The sequence below is a fragment of the Hoplias malabaricus genome, chromosome 8 (genome assembly GCF_029633855.1).
Source record: "Hoplias malabaricus isolate fHopMal1 chromosome 8, fHopMal1.hap1, whole genome shotgun sequence".
Taxonomy (NCBI): Eukaryota; Metazoa; Chordata; class Actinopteri; order Characiformes; family Erythrinidae; genus Hoplias; species Hoplias malabaricus.
In genome coordinates this window covers 7788554-7814030 of record NC_089807.1, presented here as the reverse complement: position 1 = coordinate 7814030, position 25477 = coordinate 7788554, and the positions used below count along the sequence as shown (strand labels likewise).

At 42.7% G+C, this 25477-nt stretch overlaps 1 protein-coding gene across 2 annotated transcripts in view; it reads right to left on the bottom strand.

The window, feature by feature from the left end:
* The window catches only part of cdh23 (cadherin-related 23), a 422443-nt gene that overhangs the window by 340210 nt on the left and 56756 nt on the right, over window positions 1–25477 (bottom strand). For both annotated transcript variants that reach the window (XM_066679568.1, XM_066679567.1), the window contains exon 3: window positions 24510–24584. In XM_066679568.1, the coding sequence (XP_066535665.1) occupies window positions 24510–24584 (75 nt within the window). The remainder of the gene's footprint in view (window positions 1–24509; window positions 24585–25477) is intronic.

The following is a 25477-nucleotide window of genomic DNA, read 5'->3' as shown; positions in this document are numbered from 1 at the left end:
GTGGTGTGTTTTCTCTGTGTCTGTGTGGGTTTCCTCCGGGTGACTGTCTGTGAGGAGTGTGGTGTGTTATCCCTGTGTCTGCGTGGGTTTCCTTCGGGTGCTCTGGTTTCTTTCCACAGTCCATAGGTGTGAGTGTGTGATGCCCTGTGATGGATTGGTGTTCGGTCCAGGGTGTGTTCCTGCCCGCACCCTGAAAGGAGCTACAGAAAATGTATGAATAAATATAATCATTAAGGAGAACCTGCTCTGTATCATTCTACATGGGTCAAAAAAAATGCTACAAAAGGTTCGAGTGATGTCATAAAAGAAATAAAAAAAAAAAAAACATTTAGGCAATAATACATGAGAGCTATTTGCACTGGTGTGCTGCGGTCTTAGGCGTAAAATAAAGAAGATTATTTTTTTTAATCGACCTTCCGTAAGATAGAATAGTTTCTTTCCGTCATACGTTCCTTTTGCTCAACGAACTCTGGATCTTTAATTTGTGAGATGTTGGAACCGACCAGGATTTCTGAACCTTAGTTCTCTCCAGGAGCCAGCTGGAGGAAAAAAAAAAAAAAAACGCATCTCGACTCGAGTTAAACACAATCACAGAAACCACACAGAAGTAGCCAATTACTTTTTATTTATTTACGATTTTCTTTTGTTTACAAACCAGAAAGCAGATAACGGTCCACTGCCATAACACTTTACTCTGTACAAACAGTATGCGCGAGAGGAAAATGAACCAGATCACCTGTTGGGTGAAACAGTCCAGGACGGCTTGTAAACACTGGCATCGTTGCTAGGTTACATGTATTTTGCGGAGAGATATCTGAAGTACTTCAATCAGAGTGTCGTTATCATGTAATATTGATACTCCTTGGCTGTCTCTCAGGACGTCTCTTACTCCTCTCACTTTGCCACCCATTGCTCTCTAGCAGCTCAACGCTCAACGTCACAAAGTCTACAAGGTCATAGTTCTTCGTCATTTTCCCCAGAGTTATTGATTTGATTACATTGCTAAAGGACAGATGAGATCATGTGGGTGGAATGCAGAAATATGATTTTTTTTTAGTCCCCCTCACTGACATATTCTATATTTTTTGTTTAGTTTTTTATTATTATTTTTATCTCTGCACCATCTCTGTGGCATATTTACCTGTAAGATTACTTACACCACGGTTTAATCAGAGTGAATGAAACCTTTGTGAAACTGGAAGAGAAGTATTCATGAAAAGTATAAAATAAACCCTCACTGAATGTAGGCATCTCTCCCTTCACCTCAGACGTATTAATATTCATGTCATTTTCTCTCTCTCTCTCTCATCTGCTCACTGTTTTCCCACTAACACAACAAGTCTGAGCCAAGACTCCGCAGTTCTACGCAGTTCAGTAAGCCTAACTCTTGCAAAGCAAATTTCATCTTTCACTCGCATGAAACCTTGTTTAACTCTGCACCCCGTCCAAAATCCGCACTTCTGATTGAACGTCTCTTCTGTGACAGCTATTTTCCCAGTCGTCGACAGATGAATTGCGATTGCAGTTGATTTCCCTGCACAAGCGAATTATCGGTTGTTAACTCAGTAAACCTGGGCACAGTGGTGTTTTACTACATTCTTCCTTAATCAGAGAGGTGATGGTGAAGAAGACCGCGTGCCTTCCAGATGCAGTGAGCTCATTCTGTTACTGAAGGCTACCTTTCCAAACAGCGCTTATTCAAATCCTGATTAGCGCGTGGGAGCGGTGAATCATTCAAATGACCCTAATCAGTTACACATTTGGAGGATCATCAAAAATAAGCTTATATAAACGATAAGTCAGAGGAGTGAGAGAGGAGAGACAGATGGATGAGAGAAAAGTGAGAAAAGCGGTTGGAGAAGCAAAGCGAAAGACAAAGTTGTGCTGAGGTATTAAAAGTAGATAAACAAGCCCTGCTTTTACATCGCGTATCAGTATGGGGTCAATAGCAGCTGAGGATGAAACGGAAATCTGTATCAAGCCTAGCCAGATATATCACAGAATAACACACAGTGCAGCGTGAGGGACAGTGAAGTAGGCCACATGAAAACAACAGTAGCAACTTGTATGTGCTGGGCTTCAAGGAGTTACCAAGGGTTAGGGACATGACCTTGAGACCATACTGTCGCAGGCTCGATCTCCTTGACTGGCACGGAACTGGGGGCGGGGGGGGTGAAGGAACAGCGCTATCTCCTCCTTCAACGTCCACGACAGAGGTGCTTATGAGCAAAGCTCCGCCCAACTACATCTGAGCTGTGCAATGAAAATAATGCATATTTAAATTTTTCTGCACGGCTGCATTTAACCCTTTGGTGACACGCACTAATGTATTTGGTGCAGTGAGCACACACTCATGGAGCAGTAGAGAGCCTGGGTTTCTACCTGGAATCACACGCCCTGAACAGAGCTCCAGTCCAGCACAGAGCATCACACATACACCCAGTCACTCACACACACACAGTCACTACACCCCTGAACTCTGGAGCTGTGTGACAGTGACACTATCTGCAATAATTACTGTAATATTATCATCAATACAGACATTTTAAGGTTCATTTTATTTTATCATTCCGCTCTGATATTATTAATGGATTAATCTGAAGCTTGATCTTGAGCTGAACCCACTTTGTATCACTTTCATTCACAGTTCTCCTGTGGTCATCAAAAAAAAACACACATCTCTGCTCTTTAAAATGACTGATAGAGAAGTTATTTCCAAGAGAAGAACCCCCTGAAGCCTTAAAGTGGTTTTGGTACAAACCTGCACCTTCACAGCACTCGGTCAGTACCCACAGAGTCCCCAGCTCTATCTCCACACAGCCCTCCATCATCGGCCTGCAGCTCAAAGCCCCACTCTGCTAGTTTACGGTTTCCTTAGGTGTGTGAGGTTTCAAACCCTGTCTGAGTCTGTGTTACTGAGCCTCACGGCTTATTCACTCAGGATACAACATCTAGAATAAACACCACACACACACACACACACACACACAAACGCTAAGAAGACTAAATGCCGCCAAACACACACAAACTAACAAGACTAAAGGCTTTGAGTTTAAAACGCTTTAAAGGGAATTCAAACGTAACTGAGCAGTCCTTGGAAAGTTGTCACCGCAACGAAAGCGAGGGATAGAGAAGGAGGGATGCGAGACACAGAGGGAGGAAGAGGGAGGAAGAAACCAGAGGAAAGAGGCAGTGAAACAGAGAACCTGAGGCACTCTAGAGTTTTTTAGTGTGTAACGCACCTCACCGCGGGCCGTAAGGGAGCATCGCGAAATCTGCACAGCGCTGCCCCGGACCTGATGGATGGTGTGTTTGCAAACAGCGCTCAAGCGTATAAACCATTATTTCCAAAAGGGAGGGAGATGAGGACGAGGGAAAGACGGAGGAAGCGGAGAAAAAGAGCAGCGAGAGAAGACGAAGAAAATAAGGAGGAGAAACAGCCAGAGGAGAGTCATGAACTAAAACCAATCAAGAAAATCCCTCGTGGCAGATACTTTGCATTGCTATAGGAGGAGGAAAACAACGGCAGAGAGGGCCACAATAAACCGACACTTGAGGGTTATTCCAGGTGAGACGATCATAAAAACACCCATACGCGGCTATTGGTATAAAGCCAGTGGAGAATGTATTAAGATAAAGAGATGATTGCCCCTGTAAGGCATCCTGAGCAGCTAGCAGTGAATACTCAAGTGTGAGAGGGGAGCCTGCGTATGTCAACACTGAGAACGGTCTCCGTGTAGCGTTAAGTGTTTCACCAAACTTCGAGTACGTTCATGGCACAAAGAATGAGAAGTTTTGATGGAAAACACCCATAAAAACAGAAGTGTGTTCTCATGTAGTTATCCCTTCCCCATCAGTTTTGATGCATCACAGCTTGAAATAAAGCCCATTTCACACCAGACGAGGTAACCACGCCGCATGACTCGCCGCCAGCAGTACGCTCCTATGTTAATCAGTGTAGCCTTTCACACCGCACTGGCACGGTACCGCTGCGCAAGCTCACATACACACACCTATTTCTCATGCCTGCCACATGTGGCAGACAAGCAGCTGCTGGTGAGAAAAACACTACCACAGTATCCTCACTCCAGCATGTGATTCAGGCCCAAGATTAAATCATCACAGCTCTGTTTTTACTCAGTAGTGCTCTTCTTAACGGTGTATTCATGAAACCATCTTTTAAAGAAGAGACTTGGGACACTTGACAAAGTGACATGCAGCGTTTTTCTTATTCATTTGCCTTGCTGCGACTCCCCACTTTGGGAACCACTGCATTTGTTCGACTGGGGAATGGGGGGATGGGATGGAGGAAGGAAAACGTAAATGGAATTCCCACGGTGAGACCATTTCATTGCCATTCAAATATTGGTGGTTACTTACTTTAAGGAGAGGGTCTCACATTAAAACCTTTGACTCTCCTTTCACATTAATATCATTTAACAAACTGTTAATTCTTTTAAAATGTGTGAAAATGCAGTGGACATCAGCTTTTTAAGCTTTTCCTTCAAATTGCATGTGGGTTTATTCTTAAAATATATATATATATTAATGAAGGTTAGACTCTACTGGGTAAATCTGCAGATGATTCTCCTCACAGACAATCACCCGGACAAAACCCACGCAGACACAGAGAGAACACACCACACTCCTCACAGATATTAACCCGGAGGAAACCCACGCAGACACAGGGAGAACACACCACACTCCTCACAGACAGTCACCCAGAGGAAACCCACACAGACACAGAGAGAACACACCACACTCCTCACAGACAGTCACCCGGAGAAAACTCACGCAGACACAGGGAGAACACACCACACTCCTCACAGACAGTCACCCAGAGGAAACCCACGCAGACACAGGGAGAACACACCACACTCCTCACAGACAGTCACCCGGAGGAAACCCACGCAGACACAGAGAGAACACACCACACTCCTCACAGACAGTCACCCGGAGGAAACCCACGCAGACACAGGGAGAACACACCACACTCCTCACAGACAGTCACCCGGAGCGAGGCTCAAACCCACAACCTCAAGGTCCCTGGAGCTGTGTGACACTACTGTTCCAAAACAAAAGGTACATTCTGGAGTAGCAGCTGCTAATGAGTCGACGTTTCTGTGACCCACAACTAATCATCCAGCCTCGGTATCTGACCTCACTTATTTTTATGTGGCTGACCGCCATCAAATCCTAACAGAAAATGTTCCAACGTAAAGCCTTCCCAGAAGAGTAGAGCCTGTTACAGACTGGGGCTGATGCTTTGTAGGTGTCTGCAGATGGTGGGCGGTATGGTGTTTGTTAATGGAAAAAAAAAATGTGACTGTTCTCAGATCTCCACAATACATTTCTCTTTGTTTCTCCAGAGTGATGCTGTTTAAACTGGCTCCATCAAACAACACAGAAGTGAATTAGGGCTGTAAAGCAGCATCTGTTTGTTTACAGATCCAAACCTGAGAGAAGAGGAGTAAAAGATGGTGGACTGGACAAGATCAGTGCAGAGCATTTCTGACTAAATTCTCAACTGTTGGACTTGAAGACAAGAGTGTGTGTGTGTGTGTGTGTGTGTGTGTGTGTGTGTGTGTGTGTGTGTGAGTGTGAGTGTGTGAGTGTGTGTGTGAGAGAGAGAGAGAGAGAGAGAGAAAGAGCAAGAAAGAGAGAAAGAGAGAGAGAGAGAGAAAGAGCAAGAAAGAGAGCAAGAAAGAGAGGGAGAGAAAGAGAGAGAGAGAAAGAAAGAGAGAGAGAGAGAGAGAGAGAGAGAAAAAGAGCAAGAAAGAGAGCAAGAGAGAGAGAGAAAGAGCAAGAAAGAGAGCAAGAAAGAGAGAGAAAGCGAGAGAGAGAAAGAGAGAGAGAAAGAGAGAGCAAGAAAGAGAGAGAGAGAGAGAGAGAGAATGAATACATAAATAAATTGAGTGCAATAGCTATATTAAGTTAATCTATTTAAGCCGAACACAAAGGGAACAACTAAAAACTCACAGTTACACCTCACTTTGGGTGTGTTTACACTTGTCAGCTTTGGTTCATTAGAGTTCATTAGAGTAAGTGTGAACACTTCTTTTCAAACTCTAGCGTGGACCGACAGTCGAGTACGGAGTTGTAAAGTACACTTATGTAAATGACCACTGACCACCAAGCGAAGGTGCACTGATTCCATCTCGAAAAAACCTATACCGTCAGATACCAGTCGGCTATTTTAAAACCCTGGCCTGGAACCGGGATCCAAGACCTGGATTTGACGACCCCTGCATTTAACTGAAACCACAGACGCAGTTAAGAAAAGTCTGATCCCGGCGTCTTAATAAAGTCCAAAGACAAACACACAAGCAGTAGTCTGCACTTCCGTCTCTTCCTCAGAACTGAAGTCAGCCCCTCACTAAAACTCTGAAAGGACGTATCAGGACTGCTCATCTCTGTGTGATGTCAATGAGACTTCAGGGTTACTCCAGGTGAGATGATCATAAAAACATACACTTGACGATACTGGAATAAAGCCAGCGGAGAATGTATTAAGATAAAGAAATGATTGCTCCTGTAAGGCATGGAGCTAGCAGTGAATACATAAGAGAGTGTGAGAGGAGGTACATTTATGCAGAAGTGTCTTTGTGTGTGTTGACTTTGTTTTTCCAAAATGACAAACGATGTCCATAAAGTGTTACGCTTGTTTTTGTTTTCTTTCAAAACCGACTGCGCCCTGTGAAAGACATGCTTTAAATAAGGAGGACATTGTACGACAGAATCGTACGACACTAATTAGTGAATCTGAGGCTCCTACCACACTACGAAAGTCAAACAAATATATACAGTGCAGATACTTTAGAATTGCCCCGCCCCCTCATCTCAGTCTGTCCACTAACATCACTGGACCCACATTTACGTGAGAGTGCACAGACCAGGTTAACTGCATCAGAACAGACACAACGACTGAGTAAAAACAGAGAACATGAGAACAGAGGATAGTCCACCGATCAAAAATAATCTGATGAAGGACTAGAGGACGAGTGACACACACTGTGCAGCGACAGATGAGCTACTGTCTCTGACTCTACATCTACAAGGTGGACCAGCGAGGGAGGAGTGTCTCACAGAGTGGACAGAGAGTGGACACAGGGTTTAAAAATTCCAGCAGCACTGCTGTGTCTGATCCAAAATATGAATAAACACAAACTTCAGTGATTTACTAATCGCTTAAAACTAGCATTTAACTGGAATAGTAATGTTGTTTTCTGGAAGAAGTTGATGCCAGCATTTCATATGATTGTAAATAAGGATTAAAACACGTATACATCACTTTAGTCTGTTTTCATTTATTTGTTTTGAAAATGGGGTTGTAGTATATTCAGTCATTTTATTAGAAAATACTTGCCTTAGGTAACAACTTAAAGCACTGGAATTAAAATCCTTATTTGCAAGGAATTCTTGAAAGAAAAATAAATGCCCTAAGCTTTTTTATTCTGCTGGGAATTTGGGCTTATTATATATGTATATTAATAACAAAAGTAAGGGCATATAGAAACAGAGCTTGAGTATTTCTATAATTCTAATGCAGCATGTGTGTAACAGTAATTAAGATAACAGCAGAAATGAGGGCACGAGCGTATCAAGACGTTTAAGGTGGGCACTTAATAACCCTCAGCCTGAGGCTGTTTCCTCCTCCTCCTCCTCCTCCAACCAAACAACCCCCCACCACCCTCCCCCCATCCTCCTCCTCCCTCTACCCATCACTATTATTAAATTAGCAGCTCAGTATTTAACACAGCTCCACACACGTTATTAACACATACAAATTTGCACACACACACACATCCGCACACACCAGAGGCTGTTTCATTAACACACACACACACACACACACACACACAGAAACACTCATTATCTGGAGCCCACTGTGTTACACTGCCTCATTATCGTACAATTTTCAGGTATGATCACAGTTAACGGCTGAACGTCATGTTGTATATCTACACAGTAATCAATAAACACAAAAACTCCAAGTGTTAACAACTTAAAAATACTCTAATGTGCTTCATTAAGAATTCCACATGGACACAGGGACCACACCACACTCCTCACAGACAGTCACTCGGAGGAAACCCACACAAACACAGAGAAAACACACCACACTCCTCACAGACAGTCACCCGGAGGAAACCCACACAAACACAGAGAAAACACACCACACTCCTCACAGACAGTCACCCGGAGGAAACCCACGCAGACACAAAGAGAACACACCACACTCCTCACAGACAGTCACTCGGAGGAAACCCACGCAGACACAGAGAACACACCACACTCCTCACAGACAGTCACTCGGAGGAAACCCACGCAGACACAAAGAGAACACACCACACTCCTCACAGACAGTCACTCGGAGGAAACCCACACAGACACAGAGAACACACCACACTCCTCACAGACAGTCACCCGGAGGAAACCCACGCAGACACAGAGAGAACACACCACACTCCTCACAGACAGTCACCCAGAGGAAACCCACGCAGACACAGAGAGTTTTGTGTTTTAGCATCTTCACATGTCACACGTGTGCACACACCTTTGACTTTTATCAGAACAAATACCTGGTGTGGAGATACATATGCAGTAACTCAAAGAGCTAGGTAAGATTTGGTATTTTTGTTCTTGAGGGTTCCCCTAAGGTTGGATCTAAAATCCATGGACAGTGGAGGGGGCATGTTTTCCTACCCTCTAAAAGTTACATAGTTCAGTTTCTCCAGTGCTGAGCCTACAATAGAAACAACAGAGGCTTCATTCTCTCTATTACAAGTAGGTAAAGCATCACAATGGTTTTGAAGCCTGAATTTTAAGGTAAACGTATTACGTTGTGTTCCTTTAAGGGAAAGTGAAATGATAAAAGCATACAACAGAAATGAAGTAAAATTCCACATCAGTGTTGTACTAAGGAAGAAAAGGCATCTAAACAGCAAGGTACTGTTGGTAAACTCCCTGTTTATTCATCTTCTCTTTTAAATTTGAAGCATGGAACCCATCATCAGTGTTCTCTTGATGTGCTGCGGTTTGTTCTCAAAGTTCAGACTGAATTGGGAAAAACTGCTTTTAGGTTTTCTTCACCATTAATAATTTACAAAACGAAGTTAAGATTGAAAACACTGTACCACTGAACTGTTATCAGGCCACTGAAGTCCACTGAGTCCTGACTGCCATTGTGTAGATGTTTTATATAAGATGTATTTATCTGAATATGTTTTTGAGTGTATTTTTTGTTGAAACTCTGTTTTGCTGCCATTTTTGCCCAGGTCCATTTTTTAGCTTGTTGTCCTGATCCAATGAGATAATTCTGTCATTCTTAAAATGTGTTCTCTTAACAATAACGATGGTTTAAAGAAAGCTGTTACAGTTGAACCTCGTTTCCTAACAGCAACATTCACAGGTCATCAACAGAAAAGCCCACTCAAAGAGATGTCACTCCCACCTTTAAATCAATCATCAGTAAGTGTTTTCCTTTTCTCTTCAGACCAGAGATATTTCACCCTAGACACTGTTATTCGTTATTATTCCTTTTTTTCCCTGAGTGTGCTCCATTTAATTAGAAACACAAACTTCTACTGACAATCGTTGATCACTTCATGAGCTCAGCGTACATTACAGCTCCAACGGAAGTACAATTATAGACTGCAGAGATTGTGTTACACACAGTTCTTCATCCCCAGTCTGTTTTTCCACAGCATCGCTGTTGTCCAGATATCATTACTGTGGTGGATCATTCTCAGCTGCTGAGAACTGCAATGTCTCTGACCAACCCTGCTATTGTTGTATAATTTGTGAATTTTCTAAAAATGATGTTCCAGGTGTTTTTATAACTTTGTGGTTGTCATTTAAACAGCACACTGTTTGGTTTCCACTGATGGGTCCAACTGTTGTAGAAGTGACACCAACACAGTTGTGTATGTGTCAGTTGTGTTGTGCTTTTCCAAAAGGCACAGTGTCACTGTTGGATCAAGAGAGGTCTACCAGCCAGAACTGTCCACACAGGAGCATCTACACGGTCAGGGGAAACAGACCAATGTTGGAGTGACATAGCAGTGGGTCCTTGGATATGGGAAAGGCGTTATATACGTGTAACTTATCATTATTATAATCTCCACCAAGATAAAAAAGGAACACATCACTGAATACGACCCACTGCCATTGTGTGTGACTCCGTGGCAGTCTGGCGCCGCACCACTGCAGTCTGAGACAACGCTGACGTGGTCTTAAGGGCAGTTGTCCTAGCCATCTGCCAATGGTGCTGGCAAAAACAGGATGATTCGTGAAGGGCATCACTGCTCAATATATGTCCACATCATGGCTGTTGAGTCACTCTGCACATTTTGGACAATCCATCGGTTCTCCTTCCCCGTGGTTCATGTAGGTCTCCCAGAACCTTCAGGTCACTGATGCATCTGTTCTTCTATCCACTGCCATCAACACAGTGTTACTGTACTACCCACATGACTGTTCTGGCACACGATTTATCAATAAGACCATCCTGCGTCCTGGAGCCCTATGATATGACTCCTGTCGACCTCTTTCAACTGCTCAGATTGCTTTCAAACACTCCTCTGGGGCATGCCCTTGCAAAGGACGCTACCAACACAACAGTATGAGTCAGAATGGAAAGCACACACAACGAGACACCGTTATAGAGTCAGTCAGGTGCAGAGATAAAGCCTGTACTTTGCTTACATCACATGTGCTGCAGAGCGTGAAATTGAATCATTCACGTGTCCCGCGATGTCATACCTGTCCACAGTTTCACTCCTGACGGCGGATTCCTTCTGGGCACAGCTATTTTTTGATGATGAGCGTAATTTAAAATGTACGAGGAAGAGTCTTTATCAAGGTAAGTGACATAAACATGGGGATAACTTCTGTGGCAAATCTGACGTCACTCAGCAAATTGGACGACAACCGCAAAAAATAATACTTTTAAAAGTATCTCAAAAAACAAAACCGCAGCATCACGTATAGTTCATAAAAAAATATGATAATTAGGAAATTGTTCTAGTGAACAGCAGCTTTAAGGTAATTATATTTTTACTGATGATATATTTCATTATTATTTTATTAGGAAAGTATTCCAAGCTCAGATTCATCATGTAACATCTTCTAACGCTAACAGCTTTAAGGTAAATGTAACAATGTTTTTAAAAAATATAACAATTATTACATACTGATCTTTCATGTGTTGCTGACTTATTAATTGATATGATTAAATGATTAAAGGGAATGTAGGGAAATGCAGCTCCAATCTCCATGTCTTTAATGTGGATCGGTAAATTTGAGGGAAAATAACGACTGTTTTTTGTACGTAACTTAAGTGTAAATTGTCTGTACGTTTTTTTCACTGTTTGAATTACCACAGAAACTCATGTGTAACTCGAGTTGTTCAGTTTCTAGCACTTTCGGTAACGCAGTTAGCCGTGTCCTGAGTCTAGAGACATTTCCTCCTTAAGTGATCTGAAACAGCAAAAATATTTCAGTATTTCACACCAATGAATGAGAAATAGAGCAATATCCTCATTTCAGTTTTTCAAAGTCTGGATTTGGATTTCTTTTTTTTTTTTCTTTTTTTGCTCAGTTTCATAAACACATTACACTATTTTGAAGCACACAAACAGACTGGAGAACAGTAAATGACAAGGAAAAACCTTCTAAATTTTATACCAACTGTTTTAGGGTTACTTCTCCTTTAAATTTTAAGTTCATTCATTCATTATCTGTAACCCTTATCCAGTTCAGGGCGGCGGTGGGTCCGGAGCCTACCCGGAATCACTGGGCACAAGGCAAGAACACACCCTGGAGGGGGCGCCAGTCCTTCACAGGGTGAAACACACTCATACATTCACTCACACCTACGGACACTTTTGTGTCGCCAATCCACCTACCAATGTTTTTGGAACGTGGGAGGAAACCGGAGTACCTGGAGGAAACCCACACAGACACAGGGAGAACACACCACACTCCTCACAGACAGTCACCCGGAGGAAACCCACGCAGACACAGGGACAACACACCACACTCCTCACAGACAGTCACCCGGAGGAAACCCACGCAGACACAGGGAGAACACACCACACTCCTCACAGACAGTCACCTGGAGCAGGACAACCTTCAGGTCCCTGGAGCTGTGACAGAGACACCACCTGCTGCACAACTGTGCCACCCAAACTATAAATTGGTTCTAAAAAATAAATAAAGGGCTAAAATATGGAGATTGCAGAACATTTGAGATCAAAGCTAATTGAGCTAATTAAAATAGTGGACACAAACTTTTTCGGCGGGTTATTTAGTGTCTGACTGTACATGAGCAAGGTACAGACACAAGCTGGAGGTAGCCACTTTCCAAATTTAAAGATTCTTTAAACCTAATTGCCGTGCCTCAAAACTGTGAACCACGAAACTGTGTGACATGGATTTCTGAGTGTGTGTGAGAGTGTGTGTCTGAGTGTGGTTTAATTACCCTATAGAGAATAAGTTAATCAGGCAGATCAGAGCAAAGTGGATTATAAGATAAGAGAGCTTAATCAAATGCCACGCTTTCGTTAATTACACACTAAACTTCAGCTACAATCAGCACCATTTACTCTCAGTTAATATCCTGTACATGGCTTGACCCCAGGGACCACACACTCGCTCACACACAAAGATGAACAGATGCGCGGGGAGAGAATGATGATATACACTCACATCCAGATAAGCAAATATACAGTGAATACAGCAGTAAAGAAAACATGGTCTGTCCTGCCAATGAAACCAATGAATTCATAGTGCCAGAACGGCTAATAAGAGCCAAAGTATCGTCTTTGCTTCTCTTCCCGGGGCTGAAAATATTGTGCGCAGGGTGTAAATGAGCCAATTGGATCTCAGACGATTGTCAAGCAGAAATAACTGTGACCACTCCAGAGAGCAGATGGTGATTTAAAACTACACAAGAAAACAGAGGTATAAAAATTCATTAAAAAAAAAACAGTGTGATTCTACAAGGCTGAAACAACACTCTGTGATGGATACTGTGAAGCACTGGGTATTCAACATGCACTGCTCTGTTCTCTGAAAAACAAGCAGGTGTTGCCATCAGAACCAAAGAGAAGAATCTTAAACCGATCTAAAATAGAGGTACTAAAGCTTTCCACCAGAGCGCCACACACTTTTAATGCCTTTTTTTCTTTTTTCTTTTTCAAAACTGGGCCCTCCCCCTCTTCATCTAGAATTTATTATTATATGTTTAAGTGGTTATAAAATATATTAGTAGATCATGATGTGTCTTTTCTGCTCCTGGTCTGGTCTGGGGGGGCTTCCTCTCCTCTGCTCTTACTCCCCTCAGCTCTCAATCACCTCAGAGTTTACTCTCCTCAGCCCTCGATCACCTCAGAGTTTACTCCACTCAGCTCTCGATCACCTCAGAGTTTACTCCACTCAGCTCTCAATCACCTCAGAGTTTACTCTCCTCAGCTCTCAATCACCTCAGAGTTTACTCCCCTCAGCCCTCGATCACCTCAGAGTTTACTCTCCTCAGCTCTCAATCACCTCAGAGTTTACTCCCCTCAGCCCTCGATCACCTCAGAGTTTACTCCACTCAGCTCTCAATCACCTCAGAGTTTACTCTCCTCAGCTCTCAATCGCCTCAGAGTTTACTCCCTCAGCTCTCAATCACCTCAGAATTTACTCCCTCAGCTCTCAATCACCTCAGAGTTTACTTCCCTCAGCTCTCAATCACCTCAGAGTTTACTCCCTCAGCTCTCAATCACCTCAGAGTTTACTCCCTCAGCTCTCAATCACCTCAGTTTACTCTCCTCAGCTCTCAATCACCTCAGAGTTTACTCTCCTCAGCTCTCGATCACCTCAGAGTTTACTCCCCTCAGCTCTCGATCACCTCAGAGTTTACTCCCTCAGCTCTCAATCACCTCAGAGTTTACTCCCCTCAGCTCTCAATCACCTCAGAGTTTACTCCCTCAGCTCTCAATCACCTCAGAGTTTACTTCCCTCAGCTCTCAATCACCTCAGAGTTTACTCCCTCAGCTCTCAATCACCTCAGAGTTTACTCCCTCAGCTCTCAATCACCTCAGGGGTTACTCCCTCAGCTCTCAATTACCTCAGAGTTTACTCCCCTCAGCTCTCGATCACCTCAGAGTTTACTCCCTCAGCTCTCAGTCACCTCAGAGTTTACTCCCTCAGCTCTCAGTCACCTCAGAGTTTACTCCCCTCAGCTCTCAGTCACCACAGAGTTTACTCCCCTCAGCTCTCAATCACCTCAGAGTTTACTCCCCTCAGCTCTCAATCACATCAGAGTTTACTCCCTCAGCTCACGATCACCTCAGAGTTTTCTCCCTCAGCTCTCAATCACATCAGAGTTTACTCCCCTCAGCTCTCAATCACATCAGAGTTTACTCCCTCAGCTCTCAATCACCTCAGAGTTTACTCCCTCAGCTCTCGATCACCTCAGAGTTTACTCCTTCAGCTCTCGATCACCTCAGAGTTTACTCCCTCAGCTCACGATCACCTCAGAGTTTACTCCCTCAGCTCACGATCACCTCAGAGTTTACTCTCCTCAGCTCTCAATCACCTCAGAGTTTACTCTCCTCAGCTCTCAATCACCTCAGAGTTTACTCTCCTCAGCTCTCAATCACCTCAGAGTTTACTCCCTCAGCTCTCAATCACCTCAGAGTTTACTCCCTCAGCTCTCAATCACCTCAGAGTTTACTCTCCTCAGCTCTCAATCACCTCAGAGTTTACTCCCCTCAGCTCTCAATCACCTCAGAGTTTACTCTCCTCAGCTCTCAATCACCTCAGAGTTTACTCCCTCAGCTCTAGATCACCTCAGAGTTTACTCCCTCAGCTCTCAATCACCTCAGAGTTTACTCCCTCAGCTCTCAATCACCTCAGAGTTTACTCTCCTCAGCTCTCAATCACCTCAGAGTTTACTCCCCTCAGCTCTCAATCACCTCAGAGTTTACTCTCCTCAGCTCTCAATCACCTCAGAGTTTACTCCCTCAGCTCTAGATCACCTCAGAGTTTACTCCTCTCAGCTCTCAATCACCTCAGAGTTTACTCTCCTCAGCTCTCAATCACCTCAGAGTTTACTCCCCTCAGCTCTCAATCACATCAGAGTTTACTCCCTCAGCTCTCAATCACCTCAGAGTTTACTCCCTCAGCTCTCAATCACCTCAGAGTTTACTCCCCTCAGCTCTCAATAACATCAGAGTTTACTCCCTCAGCTCTCGATCACCTCAGAGTTTACTCCCTCAGCTCTCGATCACCTCAGAGTTTACTCCCTCAGCTCACGATCACCTCAGAGTTTACTCCCCTCAGCTCTCAATCACCTCAGAGTTTACTCCCTCAGCTCTCAATCACCTCAAGGTTTACTCAGTTAAATCCCCTGTGTAAGGGTGGTGGTTTTGTGTTGAGTGGTGATCCACCAACTTTGTATGTCTCACCTTTGTTAACCCTCCTTCTTGGTTGGTTTTTACTTCCAGCGCTGGGCTGGGGTCTTCACTTAAGTGCTTATTAAGGCTATTTTGGAACTACTTGTTTAATACAGAGTATTGAGCCTAATTTACTATGAAGTCCTTGCTTTCTCCCATGCCTCTGCTACACTATCAAACTAAAAGTAATTATAAAGAATAATGTTAAGTAGACAAAAAATGGGTTTTTTTTTTGGGAGTTCTTGGAGTTCTTTAAATTCTTTGATTTACTTGAAAGAGCTACGAGCAACATTTGCATGTTTTATTTAGAAATATAGAAATAATTGAGCACCTAGCAAATTAATTTCAGTGTACAAATAGCTTCAGACTGCTCATTAGGAGAAATTTTAACAATTAATTTTGTGTGTGTGTGTGTCTGAGAGAGCGAGAGAGAGCAAGAGCGAGAGAGCGACCAAGAGTAAATGAGGCCATTCTCCTTAGATCAAATATATATGCAGAGTGAAGAGAGCCAACTCCAGCATCTCTGCTTTAGAAAATATGGTGCACTCACAGTCTGGTTGAAGCACTGCCCAGACACAACACACAGACACACACACACAGCGAGACAGCAAATCGCCTTGAGTCACCAAAGACACTCACAATAAGAAATTCTCAAGAACATAAACATGGCCTCCTTACTGAGCTCTGCTGCTGCTTATTCCTGACCCTGTGATAATAGTGGTCCCAGTGAATAAGAAAATGAATCACTGTAATCTTTAGAAAACACAAAAATGCAGACATGGATTCATTCATTACACAATACCAGGATATACGTAATTGCATCTACCATATCAATCACAAACATAGCGTACAGACGTCAGACACCTCCTTCATTCATTTAACCAAATGACCCTCGAATTAAGAGAGCAGAAAATATGTTCAACGTAAGCTTAATATAATACAGCTAAATATTATCAGTGACAAAGATATAAGTGCTTTTTATTTGATGAGGCCATTGCTGGTGTGACACAAGGTCTAGCGTGGAGTCCCACACCCGGTTCCAATTTTAATCACTTATTTTCTTTTAATATTGCTTTTCCTTTGACAAATGGATGTTCTTATATCTAATCTCCTCAAATATGTCCTTTGACAAATGAATGAATTATATGTAACGGCCGTCTTGACTGGAAATAAATAGCAGACACATTTGGACAAAATCTGTCTCACTTTTGGCCCTTTCTGCTCAGCTACAGCACTGGTGAGTGTTCTTGGGCCAAAAACACACCTGATGTGTGGTCTATATAAGGTGGAGATCTAAGGAGTGTTTGGGGGAGATGGACTCACCCTGAGTCAACAGAAACATTCCAAGCCAAAAGTGACCCATTAGAGAACTGTATATGTGCCACATTTGGGGCCATGTTTGGGGCTAAACTTTCTAACTATGTGTAGCCAAAAAGTAACTGATTTTCATTAAAAATAAACAAATAAATTTATAAAACTGTACCTTTTACAAGAGGCAAGAGCTCACAAACTCACACATAACCTCACAGTGACTTGGCCAGGTACACAGGCAGGTAACTAAACCTGAGCATTAGGTCAGCGAGGACAGGAAACCTGATCTTTGGTGTATGTTTCCCAACTGAACAGAGCACAAAAACATCACATAACACAAAGGAACACTAACCATTCAGCCGCGCCAGACTCAACAAATTAATAAAGAACACACAACAATACAATGTGGTCCATTCTACTTCAGAAGTCTCAAAATAAAAAAAGCATGGCTGAGGGACAAAGCTAGTGACACCACAGAACAATGGATATGGACTCTATCCACGGGTTGCAGTCACATGGTTTATTTTGGCGTGGGCGCAATATTGGGCACTGTCTGGGTTTAAAGTGCAGCTCTAATGTAAACAGAGGGAAAGGATGGATAAATGTATCTCATAGAGAGCAGATATCCCTGTGATTTAAAAATGCTGAAGCCCACCTCCTGTTCTAATCAGACACGTAATGTTTCCACTGTGTTTAAAAAGACCATTATCTGCTGTTAGCCATATTTGCATTTCCGTCATACAAACCGGATTCCAAAAAAAGTTGGGACACTAAACAAATTGTGAATAAAAACTGAATGCAATGATGTGGAGGTGCCAACATCTAATATTTTATTCAGAATAGAACACAAACCACAGATCAAAAGTTTAAACTGAGAGAATGTATCATTTTAAGGGAAAAATATGTTGTTTCAAAATTTCATGGCGTCAACAAATCCCCAAAAAGGTGGGACAAGGCCATTTTTACCACTGTGTGGTATACCCCCCTTCTTCTTACAACAATCAACAGACGTCTGGGGACAGAGGAGACCAGTTTCTCAAGTTTAGAAATAGGAACGCTCTCCCATTCATGTCTAATACAGGCCTCTAACTGTTCAATCGTCTTGGGCCTTCTTTGTCGCACCTTCCTCTTTATGATGCACCAAATGTTCTCTACAGGTGAAAGATCTGGACTGCAGGCTGCCATTTCAGTCCCCGGATCCTTCTCCTACGTAGCCATGATGTTGTGATTGCTGCAGAATGTGGTCTGGCATTATCTTGTTGAAAAATGCAGGGTCTTCCCTGAAAGAGATGACGTCTAGATGGGAGCATATGTTGTTCTAGAACCAGAACATAGTTCTCTGCATTAATGGTGCCTTTCCAGACATGCAAGCTGCCCATGCCACAAGCACTCATGCAACCCCATACCATCAGTGATGCAGGCTTCTGAACGGAGCGTTGATAACAACTTGGGTTATACTTGTCGTCTCTGGTCCGGATGACATGGTGTCCCAGTGTTCCATAAAGAACTTCAAATCGTGACTCATCTGACCACAGAACAGTCTTCCATTATGCCACACTCCATTTTAAAAGACCCCTGGCCCAGTGCAAACGTCTGAGCTTGTGGAGCTTGCTTAGAAATGGCCTCCTCTTTGCACTGTAGAGTTCCAGCTGGCAACGGCGGATGGCACGGTGGGTTGTGTTCACTGACAATGCTTTCTGGAAGTATTCCTGAGCCCATTCTGTTATTTCCTTGACAGTGGCGTTCCTGTTTGAGGTGCAGTGACGTTTAAGGGCCCGGAGATCACGAGCATCCAGTAGAGTTTTACGGCCTTGACCCTTACGCACAGCAATTGTTCCAGATTCTCTGAATCTTTTGATGATGTTATGCAGAGTTGATGATGATAACTTAAAAGTCTTTGCTATTTTACGCTGGGTAACACCATTCTGGTATCGCTGCACTATCTTTCTACGCAACAATGGTGGAATTGGTGATCCTCTTACCATCTTGGCTTCAGAGAGACACTGACACTCTGAGAAGCTCTTTTTATACCCATTCATGTTGTCAATTGACCTAATTAGTGTTAATTGGTCTTCCAGCTGTTCGTTATATGATTAATTTCTTTTTTCCAGCCACTTATTGCGACTTGTCCCAACTTTTTTGGGGATTTGTTGTCACTGTGAAATTTTGAATCAACATATTTTTCCTTTAAAATGTTACATTTACTCAGATTAAACTTTTGATCTGTCATCTATGTTCTATTACGAATAAAAAATTGACATTTGCCATCCACTGCATTCAGTTTTTATTCACAATTTGTTTAGTGTCCCAATTTTTTTGGGAATCCAGTTTGTAGAACTGAAACTGTTAGCATGTTAGCCTCCAATACATTTGTCTGCTCTGGTGACTGAAGATGTCCGAGTCATACACAAGCTTCAGGAATCCTGTTATTTCACTCATGCTTTGTTTTAGTGTAAGAAACCAAAATCACAAGCCACATCATATTTTGTCTTACTTTATATCCCCTGTTTACAGGGTAAAAAAATATGATCCCGCTGTCCCTGCACCCTGAGAGTGGGACAGATTTTTGGAGGACAATATTTGAGTGACTGCCTAAATTATATCATTGATTTGGTTTAAGGTCTACCTGAAAGACAGTATCCCAAATGTTTCTACACCTTCCGTAGAGCACAGCGTAGGTCACTTAATAACTGCACTGTCTATGCACTCAAATAGTGCATTGTATGTCAAAAATCATTTTTACTCAGCTTTAAGGTTCACATTGAAGTACTATTAGTTTTATATTTTGTGACATATCTGCACTATGAAGAGGGCATGGTGTTATTGAGACCTGCCTGAATTCCTCTATCTGACACAGACAATCAGAGCTCTGTTTACAAATATTATGCAGATAAATGTTTCCCAACTGAGCAGAGCACAAAAACATCACATAACACAAAGGAACACTAACCATTCAGCCGCGCCAGACTCAACAAATTAATAAAGAACACACAACAATACAATGTGGTCCATTCTACTTCAGAAGTCTCAAAATAAAAAAAGCATGGCTGAGGGACAAAGCTAGTAACACCACAGAACAATGGATATGGTCTCTATCCATGGGTTGCAGTCCCATGGTTTATTTTGGCGTGGGCGCAACATTGGGTACTGTCTGGGTTTAAAGTGCAGCTCTAATGTTTACAGAAGGAAAGGATGGATAAATGTATCTCATACACAGCTTATCTCCCTATGTAGAGAGTATGTAGAGTTTCCACTGTGTTTAAAAAGACCATTATCTGCTGTTAGCCATATTTGCATTTCTGTCATAGAACTGAATGCAAAACTGTTAGCATGTTAGCCTCCAATACATTTGTCTGCTCTGGTGACTGAAGAGTCAAACACAAGCTTCAGGAATCCTGTTATTTCACTCATGCTTTGTTGTAGTGTAAGAAACCAAAATCACAAGCCACATTATATTTTGTCTTACTTTTATCCCCTGTTTACAGTGTAAAAAAATATGACCCCGCTGTCCCTGCACCGAGAGTGGGACAGATTTTTGGTGTTATTTGAGACCTGCCTGAATTCCTCTACTATCTGACACAGACAATCAGAGCTCTGTTTACAAACATTATTCGGATAAATGGGTCAGTGATTCATACTTATATTTCTTTTGAAATATGAGGTTAAACGCAACAAAACAGACACAATGAGTGCGGAGAAATAGGAGCACTGAGTAAAAACAGAGAAAGCAGGAAAAGAAAAGAAAGAGAACAGAGTGAAAACGGCTAAAAACCAGAGCTTCTGCTCCTTGCTCCTCACTGCTGTGCGCTCGGGGTCAGGGTGAACAGCGAGCGGCTCATTATCATTTAAAGGAACAGGTGCTGAAAGCGGGCGTTCTGAACAGGGCTGTTTACACAGGGGGTGTGCTTGTGGTATTTTGACTACAGCAGGTCACAGACGTCTCATTAAGATCCAGTACTGTCTTCACTTGTTGAAAAGGGGAAGAAAATGTTGCTGTTTAAATGAATTAATTAATGACACAGCACAGGTGTATCATGGGAAGCATAATAGCATTCCGTTCTCTCCCCCTACCACACGGAATCCTCCCTGTGTCTGAAAATGCAGAAGCAGCACAAGTAACAAGACAAGCAGCAGGTGGGTGAACAAACCTTGTTAAACTTCACATTGTCTTATGGCAAAAAAAAAGCTTCTCATTGATCTATCAGCTCACATCAAGAGCGTCAAGCCCTGTCCGCAGTGACTCTTTCCCGCAGTGTCATTTTGGCTCATGCAGTGATTAAGGTCCAAAAGTAGCAACTGGCGAAGTTGGAGGGTGTAGTTAAACTAGCATTATGCTTATCTCCAGAATGCCCTTTACTTGACGCCATGCAGACCTGAAGTATTTTGTCATTTCAACAGATGAATGCATCTGCTACTGTTAGCTAATTGACTAATTAGTCTAATGAAGTCACTTGCCAATTCGTTAGTGAGCAAACACAGCGGTCTCGCTGGAATATACGGAGAATGGAAAGGAGAGAGAGTAATAAATTGCGTGGATGATAAGCTACTGCAGCAGGACTCAGGCAGAAGTGTAAGTGTGTAATGTGAACACAGGCAAGAATTTAACATAACACACACATTTAGAGTTTCACAAGCATATTTACATGTTGTGCACATGTTGTCAACACACAGGGTGTGTAAAAATGGCCACGAAAACATGTAAAAGTCCACTTTTTACATCTGTTTCTAACCACATATTTATGGTTATAAAATCTCATATATTACATTATATAGAAAAAACACACACACACACACACACACACACTTGAATCCTTTAACATAAACAACATAAACAGATATCATGACAAGGTATGATAAATATGTCAGTGTGAGGGTTTTTGTGTTAAGATACATAAGTAGTGTGAAAGCATATACACAGAATACATTTACTTCTGAAACCTTTGACATGCACAAGTAACACTGAAGCACACACACACACACACACACACACAGGCTGATTGACTGGGCTGTCATGTGTTGGATGTTCTGGAAGTCCTCCTGGGCGAGGACATCTGCGACACTAATAAACTATAACGCTGACAAATTGTTAGTGTCCATTAGCACACACCCCTCCCTGAATAAGCCATCATCACCAGCCAATCAGACACAGCTGGCAGCTCCGGCCACCAATCAGAGAGAGGCAGGGCAGAGAGGACAGCGAGTGAGACACAGAGGGCAGGGTGACTCTGCTGCAGGTGAAAGATAAGCCTTTAAATCCTTCAGAGTATGTAGTTACTGGCAGCAATTTAAGAGAACAGAAGAGAAGAGAAAAGGGTATATGGGTTGAGAAGAGATAAGAAAAGAGAAGAGAAGAGAAGACAAGAGGGAGGATGGGATGAGAAGAGAAGAGATGAGAAGACAAAAGAAGTAGTGAAGAGAAGAGAAGACAAGAGAAAAGGGAAGGTGAGAAGACAAGACAAGAGAAGAGAAAAGAAAAGAGAAGACAAGAGAAGAGGGAGGATGGGATGAGAAGAGACGAGAAGACAAAAGAAAAGTAGTGAAGGGAAGACAAGAGAAAAAGGAAGATGGATGAGAAGAGAAGAGAAGACAAGATGTGTTGAGAAGAGAAGAGACGAGACGGGATGAGAAGAGAAGACAAGAGAAGAGGTGAGGAGAAGAGAAGACAAGAAGAAAAGAGGGAAATGGGATGAGAAGAGAAGAAGGAGAAGAGAAGACAAGAATAGACAAGACAAGAGAAGAAGATGGGATGAGAAGAAAAGAAAATGGAAGAGAAGAGAAGAGAAGAGAGAATATGGAATGAGAATAGAAAAGATGGGATGAGAAGAGAAGAAAAAAGGCTTGATGAGAAGAGAAAAAAGAGAAAAGAGAAGATGTTGAGAAGACAACAGATGTTGAGAAATGATGTTGAGAAGAGAAGAGAGCAGATGAGAAGAGAAGAAGTGAGGCAAAGAGATGAGATGAAATTAAATGAAATAAGAAGAGAGTGGAAGAAAAGAGAAGAGAAAAGGGAAGAGAAAAGAAGAGAAGAAATGAGATGAGATGAAATAAGAAGAGAGTAGAAGAAAAGAGATAAGGGATGAGAAGATATGAGAAGAGATGTGAAGAGATTAGGTGAGATGAATTAAAGTATGATGTTCGATGACAGTGAGGTGAGATGAGATGATACCTAGAGGCTAAAGATACAATTATTATTTCGTCACTTTCCAATGAAAATCATGTATCTCCATTTCTGTTCATTTTTAGTTTACAACATCATTTGAACGGACGGCACGGTGGCGCAGCAGGTAGTTGTTGGTAGAGTTGGTGTGTTCTCCCTGTGTCTGCATGGGTTTCCTCCGGGTGCTCCGGTTTCCTCCCACAGTCCAAAAACACACGTTGGTAGGTGGATTGGCGACTCAACAGTGTCCGTAGGTGTGAGTGTGTGAGTGAATGTGTGTGAGTGTGTGTTGCCCTGTGAAGGACTAGTGCCCCCTCCAGGGTGTGTTCCCACCGCGACCCTGAACTGGATAAGGGTTACAGATAATGAATGAATGAATGAACATCATTTGAACACAGCAGCTGTCCTCCACAGTCTCAGAAAATGTCATGATGAAGAGCCGAACCCTGGGCTGCAGTGTTAAGGTCACTGAGGTTAACCACTACAGCAACCGTTAGTAAAAGGTGCGTGTCCACACACAGGCCGTCAGGGTCCAGTAGAGGTTAAACACACACAATATTCAGGCAAAAGAGCGACAAAGAAAAGTGCAGTAGCTCTGAGAAATGCAAGGAGAGGGTGAGTGGTAGAACTGTGGTCAAAGGAGAGAGAGAGAGGGGTAAAAAAAACAGAGCTTTCTATCAGCTAAACCAGATATATCTTTTTTAATTTGGTGCTCATGACAACACTGGGCAAGGTGAAGAAAAACCTGACACTTTCAAATTGCCTTGTCAATCATCGAAGTCATCCGTAAACTGCTGAAATGGAGGGAAGGGGTGGGAGCATAGAGGCTGAGAGATAGAGAGAGAGAGAGAGAGAAAGAGAGGGGGGGGGGGACCTGGGGAGGGAGTGATACAAGAACAAGCCAAAGAGTGAGTGAGCAGTCTGCAAAGTGTCCTAGAAGAAGGGGCAAAAGAAGAGGGGATGAGAGGACTAGGAGAGAGGAGAGGGGGAAGGATGAAGACAGGAGAGGTGATGAGAATTATTCATGGTCTGTGACCTGGTCGCATCCCCCTTTGTCAGTTTCTATTTGCTCTTTAAACCTCTATAAGGAGGTCTCTCACACACACACACTTTACTCCCTTGAGACACTGCACCTGTCTGAAAATCAAACTAGCGCAGCATCAACATGTGCTAAGCATCTCTCTCTCTCTCTCTTTCACTCTGTCTCTTAGTCACTCTCTTTCTCTGTCTCTCTCTCACTCTCTTTCTCACATCTTTGAAATGTATTTATTTACAATTTATTTGTGTAAGAAAATAATCCTATGTCGTGCATGTAGGTATAGGATGTTTATTTTCCTACTATATCAGGACATTTTTATACTGAAAATGCACACGCACACACACACACACACACACACACACACACACAGAGAGATAGAAATAGAGAGAGAGTCATAATTAACTAATACCTGTTCGCTGAAATCCCAAGAAGAAAGGGTTCAATTTTACATTTCCAGTACAGCTTATAGGTAAATGCTGAGATGTGAGCTCCAGGTGCCAGTTGCTCTGTGTGTGTGTGTGTGTGTGTGTGTGTGTTTGAGGTCTCAGAGACTCACCGACTGCAGTGTTCTCATAGATCAGCAGGTACGAATTGAAGAAGTAATTCTGAAACTGTGGAGGTCGGTTAAAAGCTGCAAAACAAAGAGAGTGTACAGATTATTGGGGTGTGTTATAGAAGCACATTTTTACCCACAGACACATACATAAAGCAAGAAAGAATAATTGTTCTCTCTCTCTCTCTATAATTCATTTCAAAGCTAACCAATGCAAGCATCTGTTATGTAACGTAGCAGAACTGTGCAGTTAGTGTTCTCCTCAAAGCCTGTTAGTGTGTCTTTACATTACAGCTCCACAGACACAAAGGTGCATGCTCTAATGCTGCAGAGATGGAGGCAGGATGCATGGGAACTGATGTTTCAGAGTAAGAGTTCAGAGTAAAGAGAAACAGAAAAACAGAAACAAACAAAACTCAGAAAAATCTATAAAAAAAAAAAAAAAAAAATCTGATTTTTCTGAGCTATCGAGTAGACACTGGCATAATTAAAAAGGGGCGGAGCTACATGGTGGACAAGAGCATATTACAGGGGCGGGGCTACACTACGGATATGTGGGCAAGACAAAGGCACACTTTTGTGATTAAAGAGCAGGACTCTAGAGTGGATACATGTGGGTGTGTTAAAGGGTGTCTACACAGCAGCTGCACCCCAACACTGTTCTAACTAGTGTTTGAGTGTGTAGGGGTTAGTGTAGTTACTCGTGTCGAAGTTGAATCCCCAGTGCATACTTAGAACCAGTGGATTTTTGAGTACGGTTTTGATGGACACCGCTGTCCAATGGGAGAGACAACGGGAGGAGCTTTTCACGTCTGAAAAACATTGGCTTTGTCTCAAATAGTGTCCTACTCTCTAAACAGTGCAGATACGTATTTTATGACCCACAGTGTGCGCTACGCAGTGTGGAGGGAGGTATTCGGGTTACAGCTGACGGATGACGTGCGTTTTCATAGCAATGGTTCATCACGTCT